The sequence below is a fragment of the Caloenas nicobarica genome, chromosome 21, assembly GCF_036013445.1.
Source record: "Caloenas nicobarica isolate bCalNic1 chromosome 21, bCalNic1.hap1, whole genome shotgun sequence".
Classification (NCBI taxonomy): domain Eukaryota; kingdom Metazoa; phylum Chordata; class Aves; order Columbiformes; family Columbidae; genus Caloenas; species Caloenas nicobarica.
Window position 1 is genome coordinate 1,623,505 of NC_088265.1, and position 23,511 is coordinate 1,647,015.

Below are 23,511 nucleotides of genomic sequence, written 5' to 3' on the forward strand. Positions count from 1 at the left end.
CGGACACCCCCCACCCCGGCAGCCGCACAGCCGGCAGTGTGACCTGCCCACCGGCGACCGGCAGGGGTCGCGCTACCGGAGCGAACCGGGGCGGGACGCGGGGCGGGGGGCGGCAATGCCCGGCGGGGCCCTGCAGGGGGCGCCACGACGAACCGGGCCGGCGGCTCCCGGCGGGGGGCGGTACCGGAGCCGTACCGGCGCGGCCGGCGGCGGCCGGCAGGGGGCGCGGTGCCGCCGGGCCCCGCTCCGCTCCGTTCGGCGGAGCGCTCGGTATCGGCGAGACGGCGCAAGACAAAAGGCGCGGCGGCGGCGGCGGCGGCGGCGGGGCCATGGGCGGCGGGGCGGCGCCATGAGGCGGCGGCGAGCATGGCGGCGGGCGGCGGCGGGGCGCGGCGGGGGCTGCTGAAGCGGAAGCCGAACTTCACGCTGCAGGAGATCGACATCCTGATGAGCGAAGTGCTCAAGTACGAGCAGCTGCTCTTCGGCGCCGCCGCCAGCACCGTCAACGCCTACGAGAAGCAGAAGATCTGGTGGCGCATCACCAACAAGATCAACGCCGCCGGGCGCAACCAGCGCGACATCGGCGAGGTGAAGAACCGCTGGCGGGGGCTGCGCCGCCGGGCTAACGATAAGATCACCCGGCACCGGCAGGAGAGGCAGGGACCCGCCGTTCGACCCGCCGGCCGAGCCGGCACCGGCACCGGCAACGGGAACGGATCCGGGCCGGGCCCGCCGGAGCTCGGCCCCGGGCCCGCGCCCGGTTGGGGACCGCGAGGCGCCGCCGGGATCGAACCGCCGCTCCTCAGCGTCGAGGGGGTGGCGGCGCACGGTGGGTGCGCGGGGCGGGGGGGACGCGGACACGGGGGGATGGGACAAGGTGTGAGGGACCGGGGCACGGGCACGGGGGGGACATGGGCACCAGGACAGGGACATGGGCACCGGGACAGGGACATGGGCACCAGGACAGGGACATGGGCACCAGGACAGGGACATGAGCACCGGGACAGGGACATGGGCACCAGGACAGGGACATGAGCACCAGGACAGGGACATGAGCACCGGGACAGGGACATGGGCACCAGGACAGGGACACGGGCACCAGGACAGGGACATGAGCACCAGGACAGGGTCATGGGCACCAGGACAGGGACACGGGCACCAGGACAGTGACATGGGCACCAGGACAGGGACATGAGCACCAGGACAGGGACATGGGCACCGGGACAGGGACATGGGGGTTACTGGGGCTGGGACAGGGACATGTGGGGACCAGGACAGGGACACAGGGGTGCTGGGACCATGCAGGACATGGGTGACCACGTTCAGGATAGACACATGGGAGTACTGGGACCAGGAGAGGGACAAAGGGACATGGGACAGGGCTGAACCACGATGAGGGACACTGGTCTATTGGGACACGTAGGTACAGGTGGGACAAGGAGGGGACATGAGAGTCCCAGGGACGGAGAGATGGGGACTGAGGATGCAGAGGTAGAAGGGGGTCGGGTCGCTTGGTCCATGGGTAGTCGGGGGGTCCCGCCAGCTGCCCTGCGCTCTCTGTCCATCCCGCAGGTGTCAAGGAGGAGCCGGTGAAGGAGGAGCCGGTGGAGGTGAAGACTGAGCCTTTCCATGGCCCGGCCACCGACAGCGTCCCCGGCCGCGGCGCTGAGCGCCGGCTGCCCCGCGCCAGCACCGGTGAGCTGGGCGAGGGCTGGAGCCGGAGCCCCCCCTGCCCCGCGCCCCCCGAACTCTCCCTCGGCGACCTGGGCAGGCAGCAGGAGCCGTTGGGCTCCGATTTCCCGAGCATCCTCTTCGAACAAGAGGCCGAGCATCTCAATAACTGCGGCGCGGGCGAAGCGGGACCTGCCGGGACAACGGGGCTGTCGGATGGGGCAGCTGACTGCACCCAGCTCACCCCGGCCGAAAAACGCGTCGTCCAGTCGAACGAACGGCTGGTGCAGGAGATGCGAGCATTCCGCCGGGAATACGCCGAGAGCCGCCGGGAGACCAGCTCCATCCTGCGCGGCATCGCGCAGGCACTGGGCGGCCTGAGCCGCAGCCTGGCCGAAATCCGTGACCTCTACCTCCGGGGACAGGTGGTCCCCAAGCCCTGAGCCCCACGCAGCTGGCTGTGTGCGCCCGCGGCCGCCGGGGACCACCCTGGGGATGGGTTTTCCGTGCCCCCCCAGCGCCCGGCTTACTTCTTTTATTTTTTTTTTTTTTTTTTTTTTTTTTCCCCCCTCCAACCCACTTAAATAAAACTCAGAGCTGCCCCCTGGCTCTCCCTCCCCAGGCTCATTGCGGGGTTTTTGGGGGCGATGGGATGCTGGGACCGGTGGTCCCCTGGGAGATGTGGCAGCAGTTTGCCCCCCGGTGGGGTCTGTGTGACTTTTCCCTTTCCGGGAGCGATGAACTCAGTGATCCCAAACTTAGCCAGTGGCTGGACCCCCCCTCCTGGATCCCCCTCCTGGTGATGGTGCAATGGGGGGATGAATCACCCTGGGAGCAGCCATCCAAAATAGCTGGAGTGAATCACAGCCCCGGGCGCCTGTTCCTCACCAGCAGCTGCAAAGGGAGATGGGTCCCAGCTCTGGTGATTCGGGACTGGGGTGGGGGTGGATGGAGGAATCCATCTTGCACTCACAGCCCCCAAACCAGGACTGAATTTGCTGCTTTCTGCCCCAAAACGCCACTGGCGATGGTTTCACACCCCAATTTTGAGCAGTGGGGCTGGGTGGGCAGCAGCGCTCCTGGGCTGGCTCATTGGTGGGAATTATCCATCCCAACCCAATTTTTCGATGGAAAAGCCCCGGGAGCAGAACAAGAGTGGAGAAAAGTCACGTCCCCCCCCTCTTACAGCTCTCCAGGGAGGGGCGCAGGGCTCTGCCCCCCGGCGCGCAGCCACCGAGATGACACCGAGTGTGGGGCACAAGACGTGGTTTAATGTTGACCCTGGGGCAGCTGAATCCGGACGCGGGTGTGCAGGGGTGCAGCCGTGCACGGCCCTCGGGGGACCCCCGGGTGTCCCCCCCGTGGGTGCGCGGGGCGGAGGCACCACAAAGGGCCCAGTGTGTGGGAAAAGAGCCGCTCTGTGCTGCCGGCGCGGGGTCACCCGGGACGGCCAGGAAGGGCCCGATCCGGCCACAAGCGGAGCCCCCTCCCGGCCCCACAGCGGGGGGACCGGGGTCCCCAAGGTCCCCAAGATCCCCAGCCCAGCCGTGTTGACTGGCAGCAGGAGGGGGATGCCGGAGTCCCCGCAGGGTCTCAGGCTCCGGGGTAGCTGGGCTGTGCCGGGACATAGGGCGGAGGTGCTGCGGGGGTGCGAGATGGGGTGTCAGCCCCCGGCGAGGCCACCGTGCCCCCCTAGGGAGCAGGGGGGTGTCCGTCCCCTGCCAGTGCTCACCTGTGGGGTTGTAGACAGGGGGGCCGGAGGGGTACAGTGGGTACTGGGCGGCGGGGGCAGACGGTGGGTACATGGCCATGGGGGTGAAGCCAGGCTGGGGGGGCGCAGGGCCGGCTTTGGGGTCCATGGGGAAGGGGGCTGGGGGGGCCGCGGGGGCGTAGCTGGACAGCGGAATCTCTGGGCCTGTGGGAGAGATGGGGAGGGGGCTGCGGCATCTGGGGACACAGCCTGGCAGTGCCTGGGGGTGTCCATGGCCCCTGGCGGGGGCAGCAGTGGGCACTGGGGTGATCTCAGCAGCACCCACCCCAGTGCCCTTCCCAGCACCCAAATCCTGCACCCAGCTGCCACCCTCCCCGCCCCAATGCCCCTCTACATCCCTCCAGAACCCCACATTGCACCCCAGTTCCCCCCACCCCATTCCTACAGGACCCCTCCTGCACCCCAGCTCCTGTATCCCCCCCATCCCTGCAGACCCCTCCGGAGCCCCCCCACCTTGCAGGGGGGTGCGCAGGTGCTGCCGGCGCTGGTACAGGTAGCAGCAGGAGCACATGAAGCAGCAGACGATGGTGGTGACGATGGCGATGAAGAGCACCACGGCCGAGGCGATGCCCGCGATGGTCTTGGGGCTGTGGGACCCCCCAGGGATGTCACCGCGGGGACGTGGGAGAGCAGGGCCTGAGAGGGGGCTGCCCAGTACCAGTGCCCAGCACCCTGTTCCACTACCCAGCGCCCAGTACCACTGCCCAGTGCCAGTGTCCAGCGCCCAGCACCAGCACCCAGTATCCAATCCCCAGGGCCCAGTATCCAATCCCCAGGGCCCAGTACCCAGAAGTAAGCACCCAGCACCCATGTCTGCAGCTCAGCACCCAGCACCCATGTCTGCGGCTCAGCACCCAGGTCCCGGCACCTGAAGGCGAGGCAGTGGCGCTGCTGGCGCTCGGTGATGAGGCGCAGGGGGTCGCGGCAGCAGTACCGCTGGTGGCACGTGCCGCAGCAGAAGGTGAAGAACTCGCAGTCGAAGCCGGGGTGCCAGGACCCGTTCCTGTCCACGTACCACAGGCAGTCCTCGCCCCCCGCCGCTGGGGACAGCCACCATCACCAGGGCACCTGGGGCCACCTGGGGCAGCGCCAGCCCGGCCAGTGCCATCCCCAGTGGTGCCAGCACCGGCCACATCCTCCGTTCCACAAATGCTGTCTCGTACCCCACTGCACCCTGCCCTGTGTCCCCTCATGCCCCTCTGCATCCTGTCCCCATGTCCCCCCATATCCTGCCCCATGTCCTCCCCTGTCCCCTGGTCCATCCTGCCTCACATTCCCCCGTACCCTGCTCGGTCCTGTCCCTTGTACCCCACTCCATCCTACTCCATGTCCCCCTGGATCTTACCCCATCCTGCCCCGTGTCTCCCTCCCCAACACCACTGCATCCTGCCCCACATCCTTGCTGATCCCGCTCCATCGTACCCAGCCCCCAGGCCCCCACAGGCCTCCTCCCTGCCTGGCTGCTCCAGCAGCACCTCCCGGGTCTATTTCTGGCCAGAGCCAGCTGTGCTCCCAGAAATAGCCCCGCGACGAGGCCTCGGGGGAGGCCGGAGGCGCCAGGACAGTGGCTGGGAAGGCACCGAAGGCACCGGGGTTGGGCTCCTTCCCCCAGGTCTTCCAGCTCGCTCCCCACCCGCTCCAAGAGGCTTCAGGGGTCTCATATGGGCATCGCTCACTGCCCAGAGGGACCAGAGCAACTCAGAGCCAAGTGGGGAAACTGAGGCACAGCCACATGCGTGGGAAGAACCCAAATCCCCCAGGACTGGGTATCCCGGCTCCCTGCATGCCGCTCCCGCGGGCAAGCGGCTCTTGGGGGCACCTCAAAAGTGGCAGATGGGGGCGGTATGTTGGGGGGCAGTGCTCAGTGGGACACGTTGCTGCAAGCAGCCCCCGTGCGAAGGGTCACGGTCACAGCCGGTAGCACCGGGTGCCATCGCAGGGTGGCACCGCCCTCCCCCCGCAAGCGCCCCGGGACCCCGCGTGTCTCTTACCCAGCGAGGTGGCCACGGCCACCAGCACGGTCCCGGCCAGGGGCCACCCGCTGCCGCTGCCGCCGGGCCCCATCCCGGGGCCGGGCCCGGTGCCCCCGCTCAGCGCTGCCCGGGGCCGGGGGGGCCGGGCTGGGGGCAGTGGCTGCAGTGCGGCAGCGGCGGCGGGGCGGGCTGGGGGCGGCGGGGCTGCGGCCGGTGCCCGGGGCCGGTGCCGCGGAGCTGCTGCCGGTGGGAGCGCGGTGCCGCTCCCGGCGCTGCGATGCCGGTGGAAGGTCGGTGCCGCTCCCGGTGCCGGTTCCGGCGTCTCCCCGGTGCCGGTGCAGCCCGGCGCAGGTCCGCAGTGACGCCGCAGCCCGGCGGCGCTCGGTCGCTGCCCGGTGCCCCCCCGCGGCGGCACCTCCCGCCGCAGCCACCGGCCCCCGCCCGCCCCCGCCGGCCCCGCGGGCACGGGCACGGCCGGGCAGGGCTGCTCGGGGGCGGCTCCGACGGCCGGATCTCAGCCCGGCCCCCCCGGCAGTGCCCTCCCCCGCGCCCCGCTGCTGCCCTTCCCCTCCCCGGTACCCCTTATTTCCCCACCCCCTGCCCCCCGAGCCTTTCCCTCCACTCCTTCCCGTCCCCAGCACCCCCAGCCCGGCCGGGCCAAGCGCTCGCTGGCAAGGGACAGGGTTGGGGACAGAGGTGACACATCCCTAGGGTCTGGCAAGGACAAGAACACCCCAAGGACGATGTTTATTAGAGACCGAAGCCCCGAATCGAGGATCGTGGTGACACCATCAGCATTGGGGTCACGGTGACAGTGAGAGGACACGGGGAGGGGACCAGCCCCAGCCACCCAGTCCCAGCCCCGCGCACCCCAGGGGTGCTGGGGGAGCAGCTGCGCCTCCCGCCTGTGTCCCCATGCCAGGATAGGGGGGTGTGGGACGTCCCTGTCCCCGCTGTCCCTGGGCCAGCCAGGCTGTGGGGGGGGGTCCACGCTTACACTTGTGTGACGATCTCGCCGTTCTCAGGCACGTAGACCTGCACGGGCACGCCGTCCGCGGAGCGCCGCAGGACGTGGATCGGGGGCACCTGCGTGGGAGAAAGAGCCCGTGGGTGTGGGCACCGCGCCCCACGCTGGGGCAGCACCCCGGGGTGCACATCCCTGGGCAAGGGGTGTTTGCGGGGGCACAGCTGCGGGTCCCCACTTGCCCGGCGTGTGCCCCACTCTCCACATCCCCACTCCAATCCCTGTGCCAGCCGGCCCCCGTGCCCTACCTGAGCCCGCGGCAAGACTCCACAGCTGATGGGCACGTCCCTGACGGTCCCAGCGCGGGGTCCCCGAAAGGCCCCTTGCCGGTCGAGGGAGTGGGGACGTGCCCCCCGCAGCCGGGCGCGCTGGTGCCATGACTTGAGCTCCTCGGTCACGGCCGCCTTGGAGAGCCCCCGGGCCCCCGCCGGCGCATAGTCCTTGAGCGAGGGGGTGCGCACGATGCGGCTGTGCGAGGGCACCAGGCGCTGGTAGCGTAACGGGGCCAGATCCTGCTCATAGAGGAAAGCTGGGGCGCTGGCGGGTGGCAGGAACCGATGGGCACCCCGGGGGTAATAACCGGGTTCGGCGAGGAGCGGTGGGAGCGGGGGGCGCGGGAAGGAGACATCAGGGCTGCTGCTGCCCGGGGAGGTGGCATGGGAGACGCTGGAGAGGTCGGAGATGCTGTCGTCGGAGCCGGAGCGGTGCGCGGGGGTCGGGACGCAGGAGGTGGGCACCGTCACCGTGTAGTAGGTGGGGCGCCGGCGGGGTACGGCACTGCGGCCCCGCGGCTCGCCCGGCTGCCAGCACGCCTCCACCCTGCGGGCAGGGCCTGCGCCTGAGCACGGGCCCTTCCCCGGGATGGTCTCCATCCTCCTCCCATGGGGTCAGCTCCATCCACCCCATGGCGTTAGCTCCATTGTCTCCATGGGGTTATCTCCATGCTCCTCCCCAGTGGACTTATGTCCATCCTCCCCACAGGGTTATCTCCAATCTCCCCCCATGGGATTAGCTCCATCTTCCTCCCCATGGCTCTGTGTCCAACCTCTTCCCTATAGGTTCAGCTCCATCAACCCCATGGGATTATCTCCAACCTCCTCCCTGTGAGTTTAGCTCCATTATCTTCATGAGATTAGCTCCATCCACCTCATTGTGCTATATCCATCCTCCCCACAGAATTCTCTCCATCGTCCTCCCCATGGGGTTGTCTCCATCATCTCCATGGGGTTGTCTCCATCCTCCTCCCCACAGGGTTATCTCCATCCACCCTTGCAGAAGCCCTTGTCCCGCCTCCCCATGCACAGGACATACCTCAGGGACTGGGCCTGTCCTCGCCGACCTGATGGCTCGGGGGTGCTGGGAGCGCTGGAGCCTGCCTGCCGGCACAGCACCAGGGTCCTGATGGGGACGAAGCGGTAGGGGGGGACGTCCCCCGCCCCGGGCGCCGGCGAGGCTGCGCGGTTGGGGCTGCCTGGGGCAGCAGGGGTGACCGGCGGGGACCCGGGGTAGCACCGGGAGCCCCAGGTTTCCCCATCCCCGGGGTCCATGCTGGGTTTTTTGCCCTTTTCGTAGGGTCTGTCGAGGCTGGTCTCCTGCCAGGGGCTGGGGGGGGCTGGGGGGGACCCCGACCCCTCCGCCTCAGTGGGGCCCTTGGGGGTGGGATGTCCTGGTGGCTGCGTCTCCTCTGCGGGAGAGACAGTGTCGGGATGGAGGGGACACACGGGGGACACTGTCCCCGCCCTGTCCCCGCTGTCCCCTTACCCTCCTCCAGCAGGACGCCGTCCGACAGGGAGCTCTCGTCGGAGGTGCTGAGCTCTGCGGGGACAGGGACGGCTGAGAGCGGGGCCGGTGCCACCGCCGGCTGCCAAAACTCTCCCACGGCACCCGCCGCCACCCAGCGCGTCCCCGCGGGTCTGCGCTCCCCTCTCCCCGCCGCCTGTCCCGACACGCTCCGCCGCGGTGGCGGCACCGGCCGGGCCGGCTCTGCCGAGCCCTGTGCCGGCTTTGCTGCGGGCAGCTCCCAGCCTGCCCGGCCGGGCGGGAGGAGGGTGCTGGGCAGGACTGGGGGCGCTGGGCGGGATGGAGCCACCGCCACCGCGTCACGGGTGCACGGGAGGTGACGGATGCGGGAGCACCGGGGGGCGGCGGGGGAGGAGCCGAGGAACATGTGGGGGTGAGCGGGGACCCGCTTGCACGGTGCCACCGCGGTGGGGACACGGCAGCCGGGCCAAATCCTGGCACCGGTTGGGGTGCAGCCCCTGGGGAGGGCAGACTGGGGGAGTCATGGGCTGCAGTCACGGGGCATGAAGTCTTGGGGAGCAACTGGCAGGTGAAATCATCAGGGATGGTGTATTGGGGTGCAGTGAGCAGGGGTGAAGTATTGGGGTGCATTGACTGGGGATCACATATTGGGGTGCACTCCTGAGGCTGCATTCAGCAGGGATGAACTACTAGGGTGCATTCACCAGGGTGCATCCATCAGGGAGAGCATATTGGGGTGCATGCACCAGAGATGGCATTTTGGGGGTCACCCTGGGGGTGCATTCACAGGGGATGGGGAACTGGGGTGCATGCACGGGGGGGGTGCATTGGGTGGATCCAGGGGGCTGCAGTCACCACGGATGGGAGATTGGGGTGCATCCAGTGGGGATGGTGTATTCGGGGGCACCCAGGGGGGTGTGTTCCCAGGGGATGGAGGATTGGGGTGCGTTCACCAGGGACACCCAACCAACCTGCCCCCATTTCCACCTCTCCCAACCTCCAGCATCCCCCGAGCGATCCACCACCACCCGGGGGACACAGCGGGGCACAAAGGGGGCTCACCCTCGGTTCCACCGGTCCCAGCGCCGGCAGACAGTGGCCGTCGGCCGGCCAGGAGCCGTTGCCGGTTGAGGACGTTCTCCAGGTCTTTCAGCTTCTGTTCCTCGCGGTGTGCAGCCGTGAGCCGCCGCTTCCGCAGCCCCTTGCTGATGTTCTCCTCACGGCACAGGCGCCGGGCGGCCTTGGCAATCTGCAGCTGCAGCGCCAGGTCCCGCTCCAGGGCGCTCAGCGGGTCCTGGGGACGGAGGGGACATGCTTGGCACCCCCCCCACCCACGTGCTAACGAAGGTTTGGCATAATGAGGGGCAATAGGAATTTTGCCCATGGGATGGTGACATCTCTGGGTGACGCTTGGACATCTGGGATGGGAGGCATATGAGGGCAGGAGGATGAGGATGGGGATGGAGGTGGGAATGGGGATGAGGATGGGGATAGGTAGAGGGGATGGGGAGGGGGCTGAAGATGAGGATGAGATGGGATGGGGAGGGGTATGGGGATAGAGAGGGGGCTGGGGATAAGAATGGGGATGGGGACAGAGATGGGATGGGATGGGATGGGATGGGACGGAGAAGGGTCCCCGCCACCCACCCCAGGGACCCCCCACCCCACTGGCACCCCGGGGACCGCCTCACCGCCCCGCGCAGGACGAGGGTCTCATCCAGCTTGAAGGCGGCACCGATCCTGCGCCGGACCTTGGGGGGCTTCTCACCCGCTTTCAGGGGGTACTCGCGGGGCAGCGTCCCCGTCAGCTCCTGTGGACGGCACAGGGGACACTGAGCCGCTGCCAGGGCGGGGTGGGGGGTCGGGTGGGGGGTCGGGCAGGGTGTCCCCCCGTCCCACTCACCGCCTCGCGCAGGCAGAGCCGCCGCAGCTCCTGCACGCAGCCCTCCAGCCGCATCTCCAGCGCCTGCTGCTGCCTGCGCCCTGCCTGCGCCCGCTCCTTCAGCGGGGACACCGGGCTGTCGGGGCCTGGGGACACAGATGGACGGACAGACAGAGGGACACCTGTTGAATGCACCCACACCTCCCCACCACCCCCCCAGCCTCCCTGCCTTGGTTTCCCAAAAACCGCAGGGCAAGGAAAGGCAGCCATGAGCCCCGCCTGCACTCCCCCCCCAGCAGCACCCACGGGTGCTTGGGCTCCCCCGGGGCAGCCGTGATTTCCCAGCACGGGGGGGGACACAGGGAAAGTTTCGCCCTGACTCAGCCACCCCCGAGCGAAACACGGCTGAGTCAAAGCCCGTCTGGGCCCCCCGCCACGCTTGGGTGCCCCCCCCGAAACTGGGGAAACCCCCATTTCCCTTTTCCCACTCGCCCCCAGGAGCTTTTGTGTGTCCCCATGCACCGAAGTGCCCAGTTCTCAGCTGGGGGGGGCACGTCTATAAGGGGACGTGGGGGACGGGGGCACCCCAAGACCTTCCCCCCCAAAAAACACCCCACCAGCGCTCACCCGAATGCAGCATGATCCCGCTGTCCGTGTCACTCGCCTCCCCCATGCCGGGCCGGGACCCTACGGGTGACAGTGGGGAGACATCATGTTCCCACGCCACCCCCCACGGAGCACCCATGGGTGCACCCCCCCCCGCGCCCCCCCCGGCCCTCAGCATTGCCCCGGCCCTCCCGGCCGCCAGCTCCGGTGATGGCGGAGAGGGGGAGGAAGGCGAGGCCGTGTTTGCTTTGCCTGCCTTCTTGTAGGTCCTACGATAAACAAAGGTGTGCAAACACGTGCTTGGCGGCTGGGGTTGCCAGGACGAGACCCATCCCGGGGGCAAAGGTGGTCGGGGTGCGGCGGGGGGGCGGGGGGGCCTCGCTCCTGCCCTGGCCAGTTTCGCTGGGAGCCTCTCCCAGTTTTGATTTCCTTTCCACCTGGGCTGGAGGCGGCTCCTGCGGTGCGGGGGGGTTGCTGGCCCTGGGAAAGTGGCTCCCCCGGTACCCCAACACCCCCCTGCTCTTGGTGGGGGAGCAGCGAATGGGTGGGAGCAGCGCAGAGGGGGATCTCACCCCCGGGTTTGCATCGTTTTCCCCCGCGCCGTGCCTCAGTTTCCCCGGGGGGAGGTGGAGCGGTTTGGGGAAACTGAGGCAGGGGAGGGAGGGTTGGGGTCCGCGGCGGGGCGGGGGGGCGATGCCTTACCTGGGCGCTTGCCGCCGCTGCCGGCTCTGCTGCGCCGGGACACGGGGACGAGTTCTGACTTGAGGCGGAGGGAGGAGCGGGTGAGCAACACCTTCCCCACCGCGGCCCCCGCCCGCCGCGGCCATGGCGGCACAGACGGCCTGGGGGCTCCGCACAGCACGGGGGGACGGGTGGGGTGCGGAGGGTGGAAAAGTGTGGCAGAATATGGCACAGTATGGTATGGCGTGGTATGGGACAGTATGGTACAGGACGGCATGGCACGGCACAGCATGGCATGATATGACATGGAACAATATGACATGGTATGGCACTGTGTGGCATGGTATGGTACAGTATGGTATGGCATGATATGGCATGGTAGTATGGCGTGGCATGGCACGTCTCAGTATGGCACAACATGGTACAACTTCACACTGTATGGCACCCTGCGGTACGGCATGGCGTGGCATGGTAGAGCACAGTGCAGCACAGCCTGGCACAGCCTGGCACAGCCTGGCACACCATGGCACAGTGCCGGTGCAGGCTCCATCCCCAGAGCTGTGCTGATCCAGGCCAGGTGCAGGGACAATGTCTCTGTCCCCGCCATGCCTCAGGGGTCTCCCAGGGGTTGACATCCCCAAAATGCCGACAGCAGGCGGGGACCTGAGTCCGGCACCGCGGGCAGGGCAGGGGCTGGCAGTGCTGCCCTGGCGCTGCCGCTACCGGCCCTTCCCTGGAGCGGGGACCCACCGGGAGCTGAGCAGTGCCGGGGCAGTGCCAGAGCCGAGCAGTGCTGGGCAATGCCAGAGCTGTGCCGGGGCAGTGCCACGGCAGTGCCAGGCCGTGGGAACGGCACTGCCGTGGCCGCCGCTGAGGTGTGAGATGAATCAGAGCGGCTGGCGCGGGCGAGTTGGCCACATCCTGCGCTGCCAGCGCGGGGCACGTGGTGGAAAGTGCGGCTCAGCGCCACGGGACGGTCCCATGGCCACGGGGACGGGAGGGCAGGCTGCAGGCAGGCTGCAGGCAGGAGAGCTGCAGGAAGAGGCTGCAGGCAGGAGAAGAGCAGCAAGCGGTGCAGGTGGGGAGATGCGGGCAGGGGTGCAGGCAGGAAGAGCTGCAAGCAGGGCAGGTGCAGGCCAGGAGTGCAGGCAGGTGCAGGCAGCGTGCAGGCAGGAGAGGCGCAGAAAGTGTGCAGGCAGCAAAGCCAACCCCAGGCAGACGCAGGCAGCAGCGCCGGCAGCAGCACTGCCCGGCACCTCCACAAACTTCCCAACACCGTCCCCTCCACCCGCGTCTTCCCAATGTCCCCAGGTCCCACCAGGATTTGGGTGGTAAAAACAGCTCAAAGACTAAAAGATATCATTAGCGGTAAGGCTAAATTTGTATTAATTTGGATTTAAACCAGGTTCCTGTTACCAAAGCTACCCCGCGCACAGAGCATCCCTGGGGGGCAGATCCCTGGGTAATCGCACCGGGGTCACAGCTGGGGACCAGGAGGGACAGCGGTGGCACCTGGGGACGCTGGGGAGGAGGGGGGGGGACTCAGTGGGGAGCCCCCCGGCGCCGGCTGGTGCCGGGTCCTGTGCCGGGAGCGGGTCCGGACGCCGAAGAGGAGGCTGGAGTCGCTGGCGGACGAGGGGGTGGCTGCTCTGGGACCTGTCCCCGGCACACGGGGACCGAGGGGACATCGGGGACGGCAGCGTCCATCCATCAGGGCATAGACGAGGGGGTTGACGCAGCTGTTGACGAACGCCAGGCAGGTGCTGGTGGCCACCAGCCACCTCAGGGCCACCTCCTGGCCCTGGGACAGGACCAGTGTCCCCTTGGCGAGGAAGAACAGCAGCACCTTGCAGGCGTTGAGGGGCAGCCAGGAGCAGAGGAAGGCGGTGACGATGGTGACGATGGCACGGTGGGAGCGCCGGACACCCCTGCCCAGGCGGACGTGGCGCTGGAGCCGGCAGTAGATGGAGCAGTAGCAGAAGGAGATGACCCCCAAGGGCAGGAGGAAGGTGAGGAAGACCATGGCCAGGCTGAAGTCCTCTCCATCTTCATCCCAGCAGTCGTCCCCGTCCAGTCGCCGGTACACCAGGGTAGGGGCACCCAGGAGGAGGGACACTGCCCAGATGACGCCGCAGGTGACGCGCACATGTCTCTGGGAACCCATCACCTTGGTGTCCAGCACCTTCCTGATGACCAGGTAGCGCTCCACGCTGAGGGCGGTGAGGAAGAGGACGCTGGAGCAGCGGTTGACGGCGATGACGTAGCTGCTGAGCTTGCAGAGCCCTTCGCCGAGCAGCCAGCGGTTCCCCCGCACCCCTGCTGCCACCCAGAAGGGCAACGTGCAGACGAACACGACATCAGCCACCGCCAGGTTCAGCACGAACGTGTCCACCATCCTCTTGCCCCCGCTCTTCTTGGCCATCAGCACGATGACGAAGAGGTTCCCCACCAGGCCGAGGAGGAAGATGATAGAGTAGAGGATGGGGATGAAGATGGTGGTGAAGAAGAGCTCCCACCTGGAGGACACCTCCTGGTTCTCCGTCACGCTGGTCACCGGTGGGTACTCGTAGTCGGCCGAGGCGACGAGCTCCTCGGGAGCCATGGGGGTGGCCAGGTGCCCCCCCGGTGCCCGGGGCGGTGCTCAGCGCCCAGCCCGGCGGTTGGGTTGTTGATCTGAAATCTGCTCAAAAACATCGTCTCGCACTTCCTTCCCAACGGGGCAGGGGCTGCGGGGTGGAAGGGGCAGGAGGGGAAGCGCGTTTAATTTTGGAAACAGAAAAACAACAAAAAAACACAATGAGAAGGAAGAACCCCCCAAAAAAGGAGGGGGAAAGGAAGATCAAGGGGTGGAGGAAGGCTCCACGCCAGCAGGTGATGGCTGAAGGCCTTGGGTGACACCAACCTGCTGGTGGGACCATCACCGAACCAAGCTACCGGCCACCAGCCCTCCCTGCAGCCTCTGTCCCCACCGCGCAGCGTCCACCCACGCCAATGCCACCCAACCGCCCTCCCCATCCCTGTCCCCATCACATTCGCATTGAGAAAAACAGATTAAAACCTTTATTTTATCATTTTTTTTTGTTTCCAGAGTGAGCCAGAGCAGGTGCAGGTCAGGCGCAACCGTTGCCCGTGTGTCCCCGTACGTCCCCACGTGTCCCCACGCCGCCCCGGTGCTGCCACCTCATTCCAGCCCCTGGCACGTTGGTTCTCACCGCTCTGGGGACACTGAGGCAGCAGCACCCACGGCCACCCCCAACCACAAGCTCTCCCAGAATGACGGTGCCGGGTGCTGGTACCAGCGCCAGGACGTGCTGCGGGTGGGGGACCCCGGTGTGGCACCGCGGGGGGGCCTGGGGAGTGACCCTGTTCTGCCGCGCCGGGTCCTGCTCACATCTGCCAGGCGGCCACCTCCGCCACCTTCATCTTCCTCAGGCCATCCCGCACCAGCAGGAACTCGGGGCGAGGGTCCGGCCCCGCCGCTGCCCCCCGCTCCTGCTGCCAGGGGTGACCGAGGGGCGGCCATAAGTCCCTGTCGGGGTCCCCTTGGCTGTCCCCATGACCCAGCACCTCCTGACCTGGGTGTCCCACCAACTCCAGCCCCGTGACCTGGCCGCCCTTGACCATCCCTTGACCCATCCCTCCAACACAGTCTCCCTCGGCCACCCCCCAGATGGATGAACAGATGGATGGATGGATGTACGGACAGATGGATGGATGGAAGGATGGATGGACGGACGGATGGATGGATGGATCATAGGATGGATGGATGAACAGATGGATGGATGGATGGATAGACGGATGGATGGATGGATGGATGGATGGATGGATGGAGAAAGGTGAGGTGAAGGCAGGAGGGCTGGATGCAGGGCTGGAGGGCTGGGACAGATGGACACGGGACAGAGGGACATCACAAACCTCCTCCAGCCTCTGGTGGCGTTTCCTCAGCTGCTGCTCCAGGTCGGAGGGGGGTCCCCGCAGCTCCTCCCCCAGCTGCCGCAGCCGCCGGTTCTCCAGCACCCGTGGGAGCTCAGCCCGGTGCCGCGGCAGGAGCCCCCTGCGTGGACGGACAGACAGACGTTGACAAGGCCACCCCCACCTGGCCACCCGGCTGGGGACCGTCCTGTCCCCCCCTGGCTCCCGTCCCCGCACACCTGCTGTGGCTGAAGAGCAGCTCCCGGTGCAGCTCCCGGTGGCTCCGGGACTCCCGCACCGGGTTTGGCAACTTCCTGGGCTGGATGAGGCCCCCGTGGCCATCCGTGGCCATGGTCGGGGAGGGGACGTCACCCCCGTCACCCTCTGCAGGGGTGGCAGGGGTCAGCGGGGGACGGGGTCACCAGGGGCATAGTGTCACCACGATCAGGGGTCACCAGGACATGGGGTCACCATGGGGTGGGGTCCCCGTCACCCCTAGGATCCCCGTCACCCCAGCACCCACCCGGCACCGCGCTGCTCCTCGGGGCGTTGCTGTCACCCTGGCAAAGGCAAAGAGCGGGGTCACACAGGGACACTCAGCAGGTCCCTGGCTCCGTGTGCTGCCTGGGCTGGGGACACTGCAGGGGACACCTCCAGGAGGGGGCACAGCCGGGGGTGTGGGGGTGGACCTCTGTCCCCCCATGGCTGTCACCCACAGGGACGCCCTGTGTCCCTCCCCCTGGCTGTGGCGGGTGGGTGCGAGGGAGGGAGAGCAGAATGGATGTTCTCCATGTTAACTCTGGAACCTAAGGATGGCGAGGGGTCCCCAGGCTAACGCTGGGGGCAGCATGGGGACAGCCCTGGGGACGTGTCTCAGGGCAGCCCCTGCTGTGCCCCCGACTCCCCCAGCACAGGAGATGGAGGACCCAGCCCAGGGCTTGGGGGTGTCCCTGTCCCCCGGCCATGCCCACCAGCTGCCACCACTCACCCTCCTGCTCTGCGACAGCCCCATGTCCCCGATGCTGGTGGTCCCTGTCCCCACGCCTGGGGGGACGCAGGGACATGGGCCGGGTTGTGGCTCCACCGAGCCCGTCTGATCACCCGTGTGCTCCACCAGTGACGGTGACAGTGACGGTGGCCCCGCTCTGATCAGCAAAAGCCATTAAGCCCCGGGATTAGCCCTGATGGGGCCAAGGGGACGGTGACACGTGTCCTGGCAGGGCTGGTGGCACCGTGACCACAGCTGCTGCTGGGGGGACTGGTCCCACTGGGGACACCGGGACCCACTGGGTCGTGGGGGATACTGGGGGGGCTGGGGGTTACTAGAGGGACTAGGATACTAGGGGCACTGGGGGCTATTGGGAGACCCAGGAACTGGGATGGGGACTGGATGCTCTGGGAGAATGGGGGGCTATGGGGAGACTGGGAGTTACTGGGGAACCTGGCGGTTGCTGGGGAACCGGGATGGGGACTGGGTGCACTGGAGTGTTACTGGGAGGACTGGGGGTTACTGGGGGACTGGGATGGGGACTGGGCGCACAGGAGTGAGCGCACTGGGCACGCTGGGAGCTCCTAGTGCCCGGCTGCACTGGTGATACTGGGCGGTACTGGTGCTGCCCCCTACATAGGCGCTCGATTGCTGCTGCCTGCTCCCGCAGGCCGGCTCGCCCTCCCCGCCTACGCGGTTCGGCACGCGACTGCCTGCGCCTGCGGCTTCCGGTGTCGCGTTGGCCGCGGCGGGGGGGGGGGGCGGCCCCGCGCATGCGCAGAGCGGCCGGGCCGGGAGCGCCGGGGGGCGCCGCCGCTGCCATGACCAACGGTGAGCGGAGAACCGGGGCCGGCACGGGCCGGCGGGGGCACCGGCACTCAGCGACGGGGCCCTGGGACGAGGGGAGCCGGGTGGTCTGGGCGGCGGCGGCGGCGACTGGGGGGTCTGGGTCCCCTTAGGGGGGAAACTGAAAGGTTTGGGCCCTTAGGGGGGAAACTGGGAGGTTTGGGTCCGTTTGGGGGGAAACTGGGAGTTTTGGGTCCTTTATTGCGGGGAACTGGGAGTTTTGGGTCCTTTATTGCGGGGAACTGGGAGTTTTGGGTCCTTTATTGCGGGGAACTGGGAGGTTTGGGTCCCTTTGGGGGGAAACTGGGAGTTTTGGGTCCCTTGCGGGGAAACTGGGAGGTTTGGGTCCTTTATTGCGGGGAACTGGGAGGTTTGGGTCCCTTTGGGGGAAAACTGGGAGGTTTGGGTCCCTTTGCATGGCAAACTTGGGGATCTGGGTCCCTTTTTGAGGGGGGAAACGGAGTTCTGGGTCTCTTGGTGGGGAACCGGGGGTCTGTGTCCCTGGGGGTGCTGGGCTGCCCCTGCCCCCCAGCTGAGGCTCCCCCCAGTTTACTCGCTGGACGGGCTGCTGGTGTTCGGGCTGCTGCTGGTCTGCACCTGCGCATACCTGCGCAAGGTGCCGCGGCTCAAGGCCTGGCTGCTCTCCGAGAAACGCGGCGTCTGGGGTGTCTTCTACAAAGGTGAGATGGGGCCACGGGACCCGGGATGGGGACACAGGAATCTGGGATGGGGACACGGAGTCTGAGATGGGGATGTGGAGCTCCAGGATGGGGACATGGGGCTCTGGGACAGGGGCACAAGGGTCCAGGATGGGGACACAGGGGTCTGGAATGGGGACGCGGAGTCCAGGATGGGGACACGGGAGTCCAGAATGGGGACAAGAGGCTTCAGGATGGGGCATGAGGGTCTGGGATGGGGACACAGGGGTCTGGGATGGGACGTGAGGGTCTGGGACAGGGACACAGAGTCCAGGATGGGGACATGGGGGTCTCACTCCAGCTCGGGCCCCCCCTGCTGACCCCGCTTTGCCCCGGCCCCGCAGCCGCTGTCATCGGCACCCGCCTGCACGTGGCTGTGGCCGTGTCCTGCGTCCTCATGGCTTTCTACGTCCTGGTGGTGAAGTGACCATGTGGGGACACCACCAGAGACCCCGGTACCGACCCCACCCGCCCCACCACCAGCCTGGACCCTGCCTGCGGTGGCCCTGGGGACCTGCCATGGCCCAACACCCCACCTAAACCCGCCGTGTCCCCCTTGGTGGGGCTGGGCGGCGCTGGGTGCCACCAGGAAGCTTTGGTGTCACCGGGCAGCACTGGGTGTCACCGGGCCACCCTTCAGCTGCGGGAAAGGAAGTTCCCGGGCGTGCGAGGGGCTCAGCAGGTGGGGGGGATCCATGTGCAGCCCCCCGGCGACAGGAACGATCCAGCCGTGCTCCCGGGGACCTTCTCCTGGCACCAAACGCGGTGTCCTGGCAGGGGACAGAGCGAGTTCCTGCCACGGGGATTTAGGGGGGTGAGGGCGAACAGGGCCTCCCCTCACCGGGGGGTTTCCCCACTGCCCTGGGAGCGTGCGGGGTCCCCCAGCGGGGCTGTCCCCCCTGGAGCTGGGGGGTTTGTACCCCCCTGGTTTGTAAATGCTGGACCACGATATGTAAATAAAGTGGGGGTTCCCCTGCGGGTGGCTGTGGCTCCTGTCCTGTATGTATATAGAATTGACGCATGTGCGTATGTATAGATGCGTGTGTATAGATGTGTGTTTATTATATATGCGTGTATTACAGATGTGTATTCTATATATTCAATATTATGTCTATTAAGGTGTGTGTACGTGTTATGTGTGCGCGCGGGGCGGGTCCTCCCGCCGCCAGGGGGAGCACTGCGGAGGGGCGTGGCCCGCACCGCCTCTTCCCATCGTGCCCCGCGCGGCCGCACTATAAAAGGCGCCGCGGAGGCGCTGCCGGGCGGGGTGGGGCGGCGGCGGCTGCGTGTGTGCCCGGTGCGTGTGTGCCCGGTGCGTGTGTGCCCGGTGCGTGTGTGCCCGGTGCGTGTGCGCCCCCGTGTGTGTGTGTGAGTGCGCGAGGCGGGTGTGAGAGGCGCGGCCCGGTTCCCCCCCACCCCCTACACGTTGATCTTATTCGATCGGCCGGGCCAGGCCGAGGTGAGAAGAAGCGGCGCCGCGAAGCCCCCGGGCGCTGTGCGGCGGCCGGCGGCGGGCGGGATGAGTCGATCAGATAGGCGAGGCCGCGGCCGCTGAGCGCCCTGCGATTCTGACCCGCCGCCTGGCCCTGGGCACGGGCCCGAGCCCGGCCCTGCACCGGGGGGGAGCTCCGCACGGCCCCCGGCTCCGTGCAGGGCCCCTGCGAGCAGCGTGTGGGAGCTTTGCAAGGGCCCTGTGGTCCCTGCGGTGTGCAAGGGCTTTGCACGGGGCTGTGCGAGCTCCGTGCAACGTGCGCAGGTTGTGCACGGGGCCCCGCCAGCCCCGCGGTGCACAAGGGTTGTGCACATGGCTCTGTGAGCTCCGGGTGAGCGTTGCATGGGACCGTGCAAGCCCTGCAGCATGCGGCAGCTGTGTACGGGGCTCTGCCAGCTCCATGCCGTGCATACGAGCGTCGCACAAGGCCATGCAAATTCCGTGCAGCATGCATGGCATGTGGCAGGCCTGTGGCGTGCAAGGTCTTTGCACGAGGCCCTACAAGCACCGTGCAACGTGTGTGAGCTGCACACTGGGTTCCCCCAACCCTGTGGTGTGCAAGGGCTGTGCACAAGGCCCTGCAGGCTCTGTGTAACATGAGCTTTGCACGGGGCTGTGCGAGCCCTGTGATGCACAGCAGCTGTGCCAGAGGCTGTGCCAGCTCCGTGCTAGACGTGTGCGCTTCGCACAGGACCGTGCCAGCCCCGTGCAGGGCGTGTGTGGGACCGGTGGCCCTGTGAGCCTCACCTGTGCGTGTCGCACGGGGCCGTGTGGGTGCCCAGGCCTGGCAGGAGGCTGGTCACACCATGTACCCCCGGCACACCCGTGGGTGACAGCCCAGCTGTGCTCCTCAGTGCTTTATTGGCAGCTTGTGGTGACAAGGGGACAGCTGCAGTGGCACTGAGGGGACAGCCAGTGCTACCAGGCGATGCCACCATTCTGGCAGGAGTGGCTGCACTGTGGGGACACTACGGTAGGGGGACACCAGCTCAGCGGAGTCCCGCAGGGTCTCCATCTGCCGAGGTGACACCACGGGGTGCAGCCACCTCCCTATGCCACCGTGTCCCCAGCCATGTCCCTGGGCCACCGCAGGTGTGATGTCCCCAGGCCACCATGGGGATCGGCGTGTCCCCACCCCATGGCCGTGTCCTGTGTCCGTCTGTACCACCACAGCCGGAGCTGTGTCCCTGTGTCCCCTGTGTCCAGAACACGCGGCTGTGTCTCCCATCCACCCCTATAGCCTGTCCCTCCTGTCACCCCGCCCTGCGGTGGGGGGGCGGGACATGGGACACGGAGACACACTCACCGTGTCCCGGTGCCCTCCTGTCCCGGGCATCGGACTGGCCGCGGGCCGGGGGTTGCCGGGGAAGCGGCCGTTACCGGGAGGGTGATGCTGCTGCACGGGGCCGTTCCCGGGGGTTCGCTCCCGGTGCACGGTGGGTGCTCGGGGCCGTTCCCGGCGTGCAGCCCCGGTGCTGGGGCCGTTCCCGGGGCCGTTCCCGGCAGAACATGTCCAGTGTCAATCCCGGGGGGCTTGATGTGCGGTGTAATTCCCGGGGATGACACCCGGTGCCGTTCCCAGCCGACCGTGCCCCGTGCTGTTCCCAGGGACACGTTCCTGGGGATATATTCCCGCATGATGACACCCGGTGCCGTTGCCGGTGTCGTTCCCGCATTGATGATGCTCGGTGCCGTTCCCGCGGCCGTTCCCGGGGGTTACATCCCCGGTGCCCTTCCCAGATGATGATGCCCGGTGCCATTCCCGGGGGTTACATCCCCGGTGCTTCTCCCGGATGATGATGCCCGGTGCCGTTCCCGGGGGTTCCACTCCCGGTGCCGCTCCCGGATGATGATGCCCGGTGCCGGGGGCGGGGGCAGGTGGCGGCAGGTGCGCGCGCGGGGCCGGGCCGTTGCGGGGGGCGGGGCCGCGGGGCCGGTGCCCGCGCGGGGCCGATCGCTGCCGCCGCCGTTGCGCCATGGCCGGTACCGGCAGCGGGGCCCGCTGGGGGCTGCTGACGCTGTGTCTAACGGCCGCCGTGACACCGGGCCGCACCGGGGAGCGGCTGCACGTCTGCAAGGAGGTACCGGTACCGGAACGGGGAGGCGGGGGAGGGAACCGGTACCCCCCCGGTAGATGAAACAGGTCGCCGTAGCACGGGGGATGCGGGCCCGGGGCTGGTCCCTGTGGGATGGGGAGGACCGGGATGGGGGGGTCCTGGTGGCACCGGAGATGGGGGGGGTCCCTATAGCGGGGGGACTGGCCCGTTCCCCGTGAGTCCGGGGGGGACAAAGCTCCCAGGGGATCGACCAGTCCCCAGGGGCTTCCTATAGGGAACGTATAGACTGAGGGGGGCTACTACTATGGGGTCCTCTATAGGGATGGGGAGTATCGGAGTGGACAGAGGGGGAGGTGGCTTTGCTGCTGGGGGGTCTCTGGGGACACCCCCTTCCCCAACCAGGGTCAACCTGGCTGTCCCTGGGGCCGTGTCCGTGTCCCCGGCTGGTCCCTGTGACCTGGTCGGCTACTGACCCCAGGGAGATGTCGGGATGTCCCCAAACCCTCCCCAGACATGAGCGCTGCTGGGGTGGTGACAGCAGGAGGGACGTGTCCCCAGCGGCCACGTGCCTTTCACTGCCCGGCACGTGGTGGCCAAGTGGGGACAAGGTGTCCTGCGAATGAAAACTGGGGGGTTCTGCCCCTCCCCAGGACCTGGCCAGTGTGGGGACAGCAGTGCCAGGGTGAGCCCCCTGTCAGCTGCCAAATTTCCCTCCATGGGGTCCTTGTCCCCCATGCCCCCGCCTCTCCCTGACCTGTGGCCGCTTTTCATCTGGGCCAGTGATTTTTTTTGTGCTGTGATCCATTTTCGTGTGTGTGTGTGTGTGTTCCACGGCCCGGAGCTGGAAACAATAGACTGCGGCTGGCGCCCATCCCCGGGAGGGATCGCTCCCATGGGTGACGTCCCCTGTCACCATGTCCCCCCTGACAGGGGGCAGACCCTGTCCCTCCCTGGCCGAGCAGGGTGGCGGTGGCAGCCTGGGGTCCCCCCGCTGCTGCAGAGCCACCCCGGGACTGAATTAGGTCAATTTACTAAGATTAAAAAAAAAAAAAAATAGGCTTTTACAAAGGGGAGCGATTGATAGCAGTCGTCCCAGCCACTCAGATCTGTGCTGGGTGGGGAGAAAGTTTGGGAAGAGGGAAACCCCCCCTTCCCAAGGGAATCCCTCGGCAGCCAGAGTGATGTGGAGGGTCAGGGCTGCTGAGAGCCGGGGTGACCCCGTGGGTGCCCCCGTCCCGGCCCAGGGGGGGACACCCTCCTCTGCGTCCCCATCCCGGGGCCAGGGGGGGCTTGGTGGGACCTGTATGCAGGTGAGGGTTGCTGCAGGTAGAGCTTTTCCCCCCCTGTCCCCCTTTCCCCCCCATCGCCGCCGTTTCCAGCTGACGGGAAACATCAAAGTGTTGTTTTCTTGCCAACCTGCCACGCTCCGGCATCTGCCGGGAGCACGAAGCCGCAGCGCCCAGCTCTGAAACCCCAGAGATGCTGCAGCGGGGGGGCTGTGACATCGCTCCCTCACCGCCCGGTACCCCCCACCGCACTGGCACCAACCGTGGAGCAGCCAGTCCCAGCCTTCGCCCTGCCTGGGGATTAACCGCGCCGGCTGGGCAGCGCCTGTCCCTGGCGACAACTCCTCGCCGGCCTTGGGCCAGAGCCGGCGTGGCGGCAGGCGGCGGCACGGGGGGGTCACTGTGCCCTGCTCCCCCGAGCCCTCTCCTTCCCTCCCAGCGGCTCTGCCGGGGGGGTCCCGCCGCGGCGGCGGCTCCCGAGCAGGACAGTGCATCCGGGTTGCGCCAAGGAGCCTGTTTAATGAGCAACGCGTGCGGCCGCGCTCGGGCCACGCCAAGGCCCGCGGTGCCGCGCCAGGGTTTTGGCTGCTCGCCAGTGCTGGGGGGTGCCGGGGTTCCAGCTCTCTCCCCGCAAGGAGGGGGCGGCGGTGCCGGGTGCCAGCGCTGCACCGGGGCTGTCTCGTCCTGTGTGGTGGTTACTGAGGCCATGGGGATGTGAGTGTGGCCTGGGTGACCCCCCCAGCTCTCCCTGGGTTTGGAACTCTGGGGGTGCATGTTCTGGGGGGGTCATCCTACCTGAAGCCCCACCCTTGGCATCCCCTGGCTTCAGCATCTCCCTGGCCCAGCATCCCAGCATCCCCTGG

General features: G+C 67.7%; 6 protein-coding genes and 1 non-coding gene across 8 annotated transcripts; 3 read left to right on the forward strand and 4 right to left on the reverse strand.

Moving 5' to 3' along the window:
* The first annotated feature begins 366 nt into the window (after positions 1 to 366).
* Positions 367 to 2,245, forward strand: LOC135996935 (myb-related transcription factor, partner of profilin-like). Its single transcript, XM_065649252.1, has 2 exons — positions 367 to 829; positions 1,573 to 2,245. Exons 1-2 carry the CDS (start codon positions 367 to 369, stop codon positions 2,112 to 2,114), a joined length of 1,005 nt encoding a protein of 334 aa, XP_065505324.1. The 3' UTR covers positions 2,115 to 2,245.
* Positions 2,246 to 3,181: 936 nt separating this feature from the next.
* SHISA4 (shisa family member 4) lies at positions 3,182 to 5,944 on the reverse strand. Its single transcript, XM_065649258.1, has 5 exons — positions 5,434 to 5,944; positions 4,311 to 4,482; positions 3,896 to 4,029; positions 3,404 to 3,586; positions 3,182 to 3,311 (listed from the first exon to the last, which is right to left on the reverse strand). The coding sequence occupies exons 1-5, from the start codon at positions 5,504 to 5,506 to the stop codon at positions 3,265 to 3,267; spliced, it is 609 nt and encodes a 202-aa protein (XP_065505330.1). The 5' UTR covers positions 5,507 to 5,944; the 3' UTR covers positions 3,182 to 3,264.
* A 211-nt stretch (positions 5,945 to 6,155) lies between these two features.
* On the reverse strand, positions 6,156 to 11,422 carry INAVA (innate immunity activator). Of its 2 annotated transcripts, XM_065649230.1 has the most exons (9): positions 11,391 to 11,422; positions 10,710 to 10,769; positions 10,104 to 10,228; positions 9,892 to 10,011; positions 9,263 to 9,494; positions 8,201 to 8,254; positions 7,751 to 8,123; positions 6,688 to 7,258; positions 6,156 to 6,501 (listed from the first exon to the last, which is right to left on the reverse strand). In XM_065649230.1, exons 2-9 carry the CDS (start codon positions 10,753 to 10,755, stop codon positions 6,409 to 6,411), a joined length of 1,614 nt encoding a protein of 537 aa, XP_065505302.1. In that variant the 5' UTR covers positions 10,756 to 10,769; positions 11,391 to 11,422; the 3' UTR covers positions 6,156 to 6,408. The 2 variants fall into 2 exon arrangements, with proteins under 2 accessions (XP_065505302.1, XP_065505301.1); XM_065649229.1 differs by lacking the exon at positions 11,391 to 11,422 and having other exon boundaries at positions 10,710 to 10,866.
* A 1,424-nt stretch (positions 11,423 to 12,846) lies between these two features.
* GPR25 (G protein-coupled receptor 25) lies at positions 12,847 to 14,081 on the reverse strand. Its single transcript, XM_065649250.1, has one exon. The coding sequence runs from the start codon at positions 13,969 to 13,971 to the stop codon at positions 12,847 to 12,849; it is 1,125 nt and encodes a 374-aa protein (XP_065505322.1). The 5' UTR covers positions 13,972 to 14,081.
* Positions 14,082 to 14,756: 675 nt separating this feature from the next.
* LOC135997245 (protein FAM107B-like) lies at positions 14,757 to 16,293 on the reverse strand. The gene is made up of 5 exons (XM_065649746.1): positions 16,270 to 16,293; positions 15,805 to 15,841; positions 15,521 to 15,665; positions 15,285 to 15,423; positions 14,757 to 14,864 (listed from the first exon to the last, which is right to left on the reverse strand). Exons 1-5 carry the CDS (start codon positions 16,291 to 16,293, stop codon positions 14,757 to 14,759), a joined length of 453 nt encoding a protein of 150 aa, XP_065505818.1.
* A 741-nt stretch (positions 16,294 to 17,034) lies between these two features.
* On the forward strand, positions 17,035 to 18,814 carry TMEM167B (transmembrane protein 167B). Its single transcript, XM_065649266.1, has 3 exons — positions 17,035 to 17,100; positions 17,664 to 17,795; positions 18,158 to 18,814. The coding sequence occupies exons 1-3, from the start codon at positions 17,043 to 17,045 to the stop codon at positions 18,238 to 18,240; spliced, it is 273 nt and encodes a 90-aa protein (XP_065505338.1). The 5' UTR covers positions 17,035 to 17,042; the 3' UTR covers positions 18,241 to 18,814.
* Positions 18,815 to 19,130: 316 nt separating this feature from the next.
* On the forward strand, positions 19,131 to 19,389 carry LOC135997292 (small Cajal body-specific RNA 2). Its single transcript, XR_010607405.1, has one exon. It is a non-coding gene; the product is annotated as a small Cajal body-specific RNA 2 (non-coding RNA).
* The last annotated feature ends 4,122 nt before the right edge of the window (positions 19,390 to 23,511 follow it).

Bases quoted from the DNA above. Each gene is read 5' to 3' on its own strand.
- SHISA4 (XM_065649258.1), bottom strand. From the start codon at position 5,506: ATGGGGCCCGGCGGCAGCGGCAGCGGGTGGCCCCTGGCCGGGACCGTG. The intron at 4,030-4,310 runs GTGCCGGGACCT...GGGGTCCCACAG, and splicing joins CGCCACTGCCTCGCCTTCAG to CCCCAAGACCATCGCGGGCA. The intron at 3,312-3,403 runs GTGAGCACTGGC...GCACCCCCGCAG, and splicing joins CCCTGTCTACAACCCCACAG to CACCTCCGCCCTATGTCCCG.
- LOC135997245 (XM_065649746.1), bottom strand. From the start codon at position 16,293: ATGGGGCTGTCGCAGAGCAGGAGG. The intron at 15,424-15,520 runs GTGTGCGGGGAC...CCGTCCACGCAG, and splicing joins CTGCTCTTCAGCCACAGCAG to GGGGCTCCTGCCGCGGCACC. The intron at 14,865-15,284 runs GTTTGTGATGTC...CACCCCTGGCAG, and splicing joins GCCACCAGAGGCTGGAGGAG to CAGGAGCGGGGGGCAGCGGC.
- TMEM167B (XM_065649266.1), top strand. From the start codon at position 17,043: ATGCGCAGAGCGGCCGGGCCGGGAGCGCCGGGGGGCGCCGCCGCTGCC. The intron at 17,101-17,663 runs GTGAGCGGAGAA...GGCTCCCCCCAG, and splicing joins CGCCGCTGCCATGACCAACG to TTTACTCGCTGGACGGGCTG. The intron at 17,796-18,157 runs GTGAGATGGGGC...CCGGCCCCGCAG, and splicing joins CTGGGGTGTCTTCTACAAAG to CCGCTGTCATCGGCACCCGC.
- GPR25 (XM_065649250.1), bottom strand. From the start codon at position 13,971: ATGGCTCCCGAGGAGCTCGTCGCCTCGGCCGACTACGAGTACCCACCG.
- LOC135996935 (XM_065649252.1), top strand. From the start codon at position 367: ATGGCGGCGGGCGGCGGCGGGGCGCGGCGGGGGCTGCTGAAGCGGAAG. The intron at 830-1,572 runs GTGGGTGCGCGG...TCCATCCCGCAG, and splicing joins CGAGGGGGTGGCGGCGCACG to GTGTCAAGGAGGAGCCGGTG.
- INAVA (XM_065649229.1), bottom strand. From the start codon at position 10,866: ATGCTGAGGGCCGGGGGGGGCGCGGGGGGGGGTGCACCCATGGGTGCT. The intron at 10,012-10,103 runs GTGAGTGGGACG...TGCCGTCCACAG, and splicing joins GGCTCTGCCTGCGCGAGGCG to GAGCTGACGGGGACGCTGCC. The intron at 8,124-8,200 runs GTAAGGGGACAG...TCTCTCCCGCAG, and splicing joins CGGCGTCCTGCTGGAGGAGG to AGGAGACGCAGCCACCAGGA.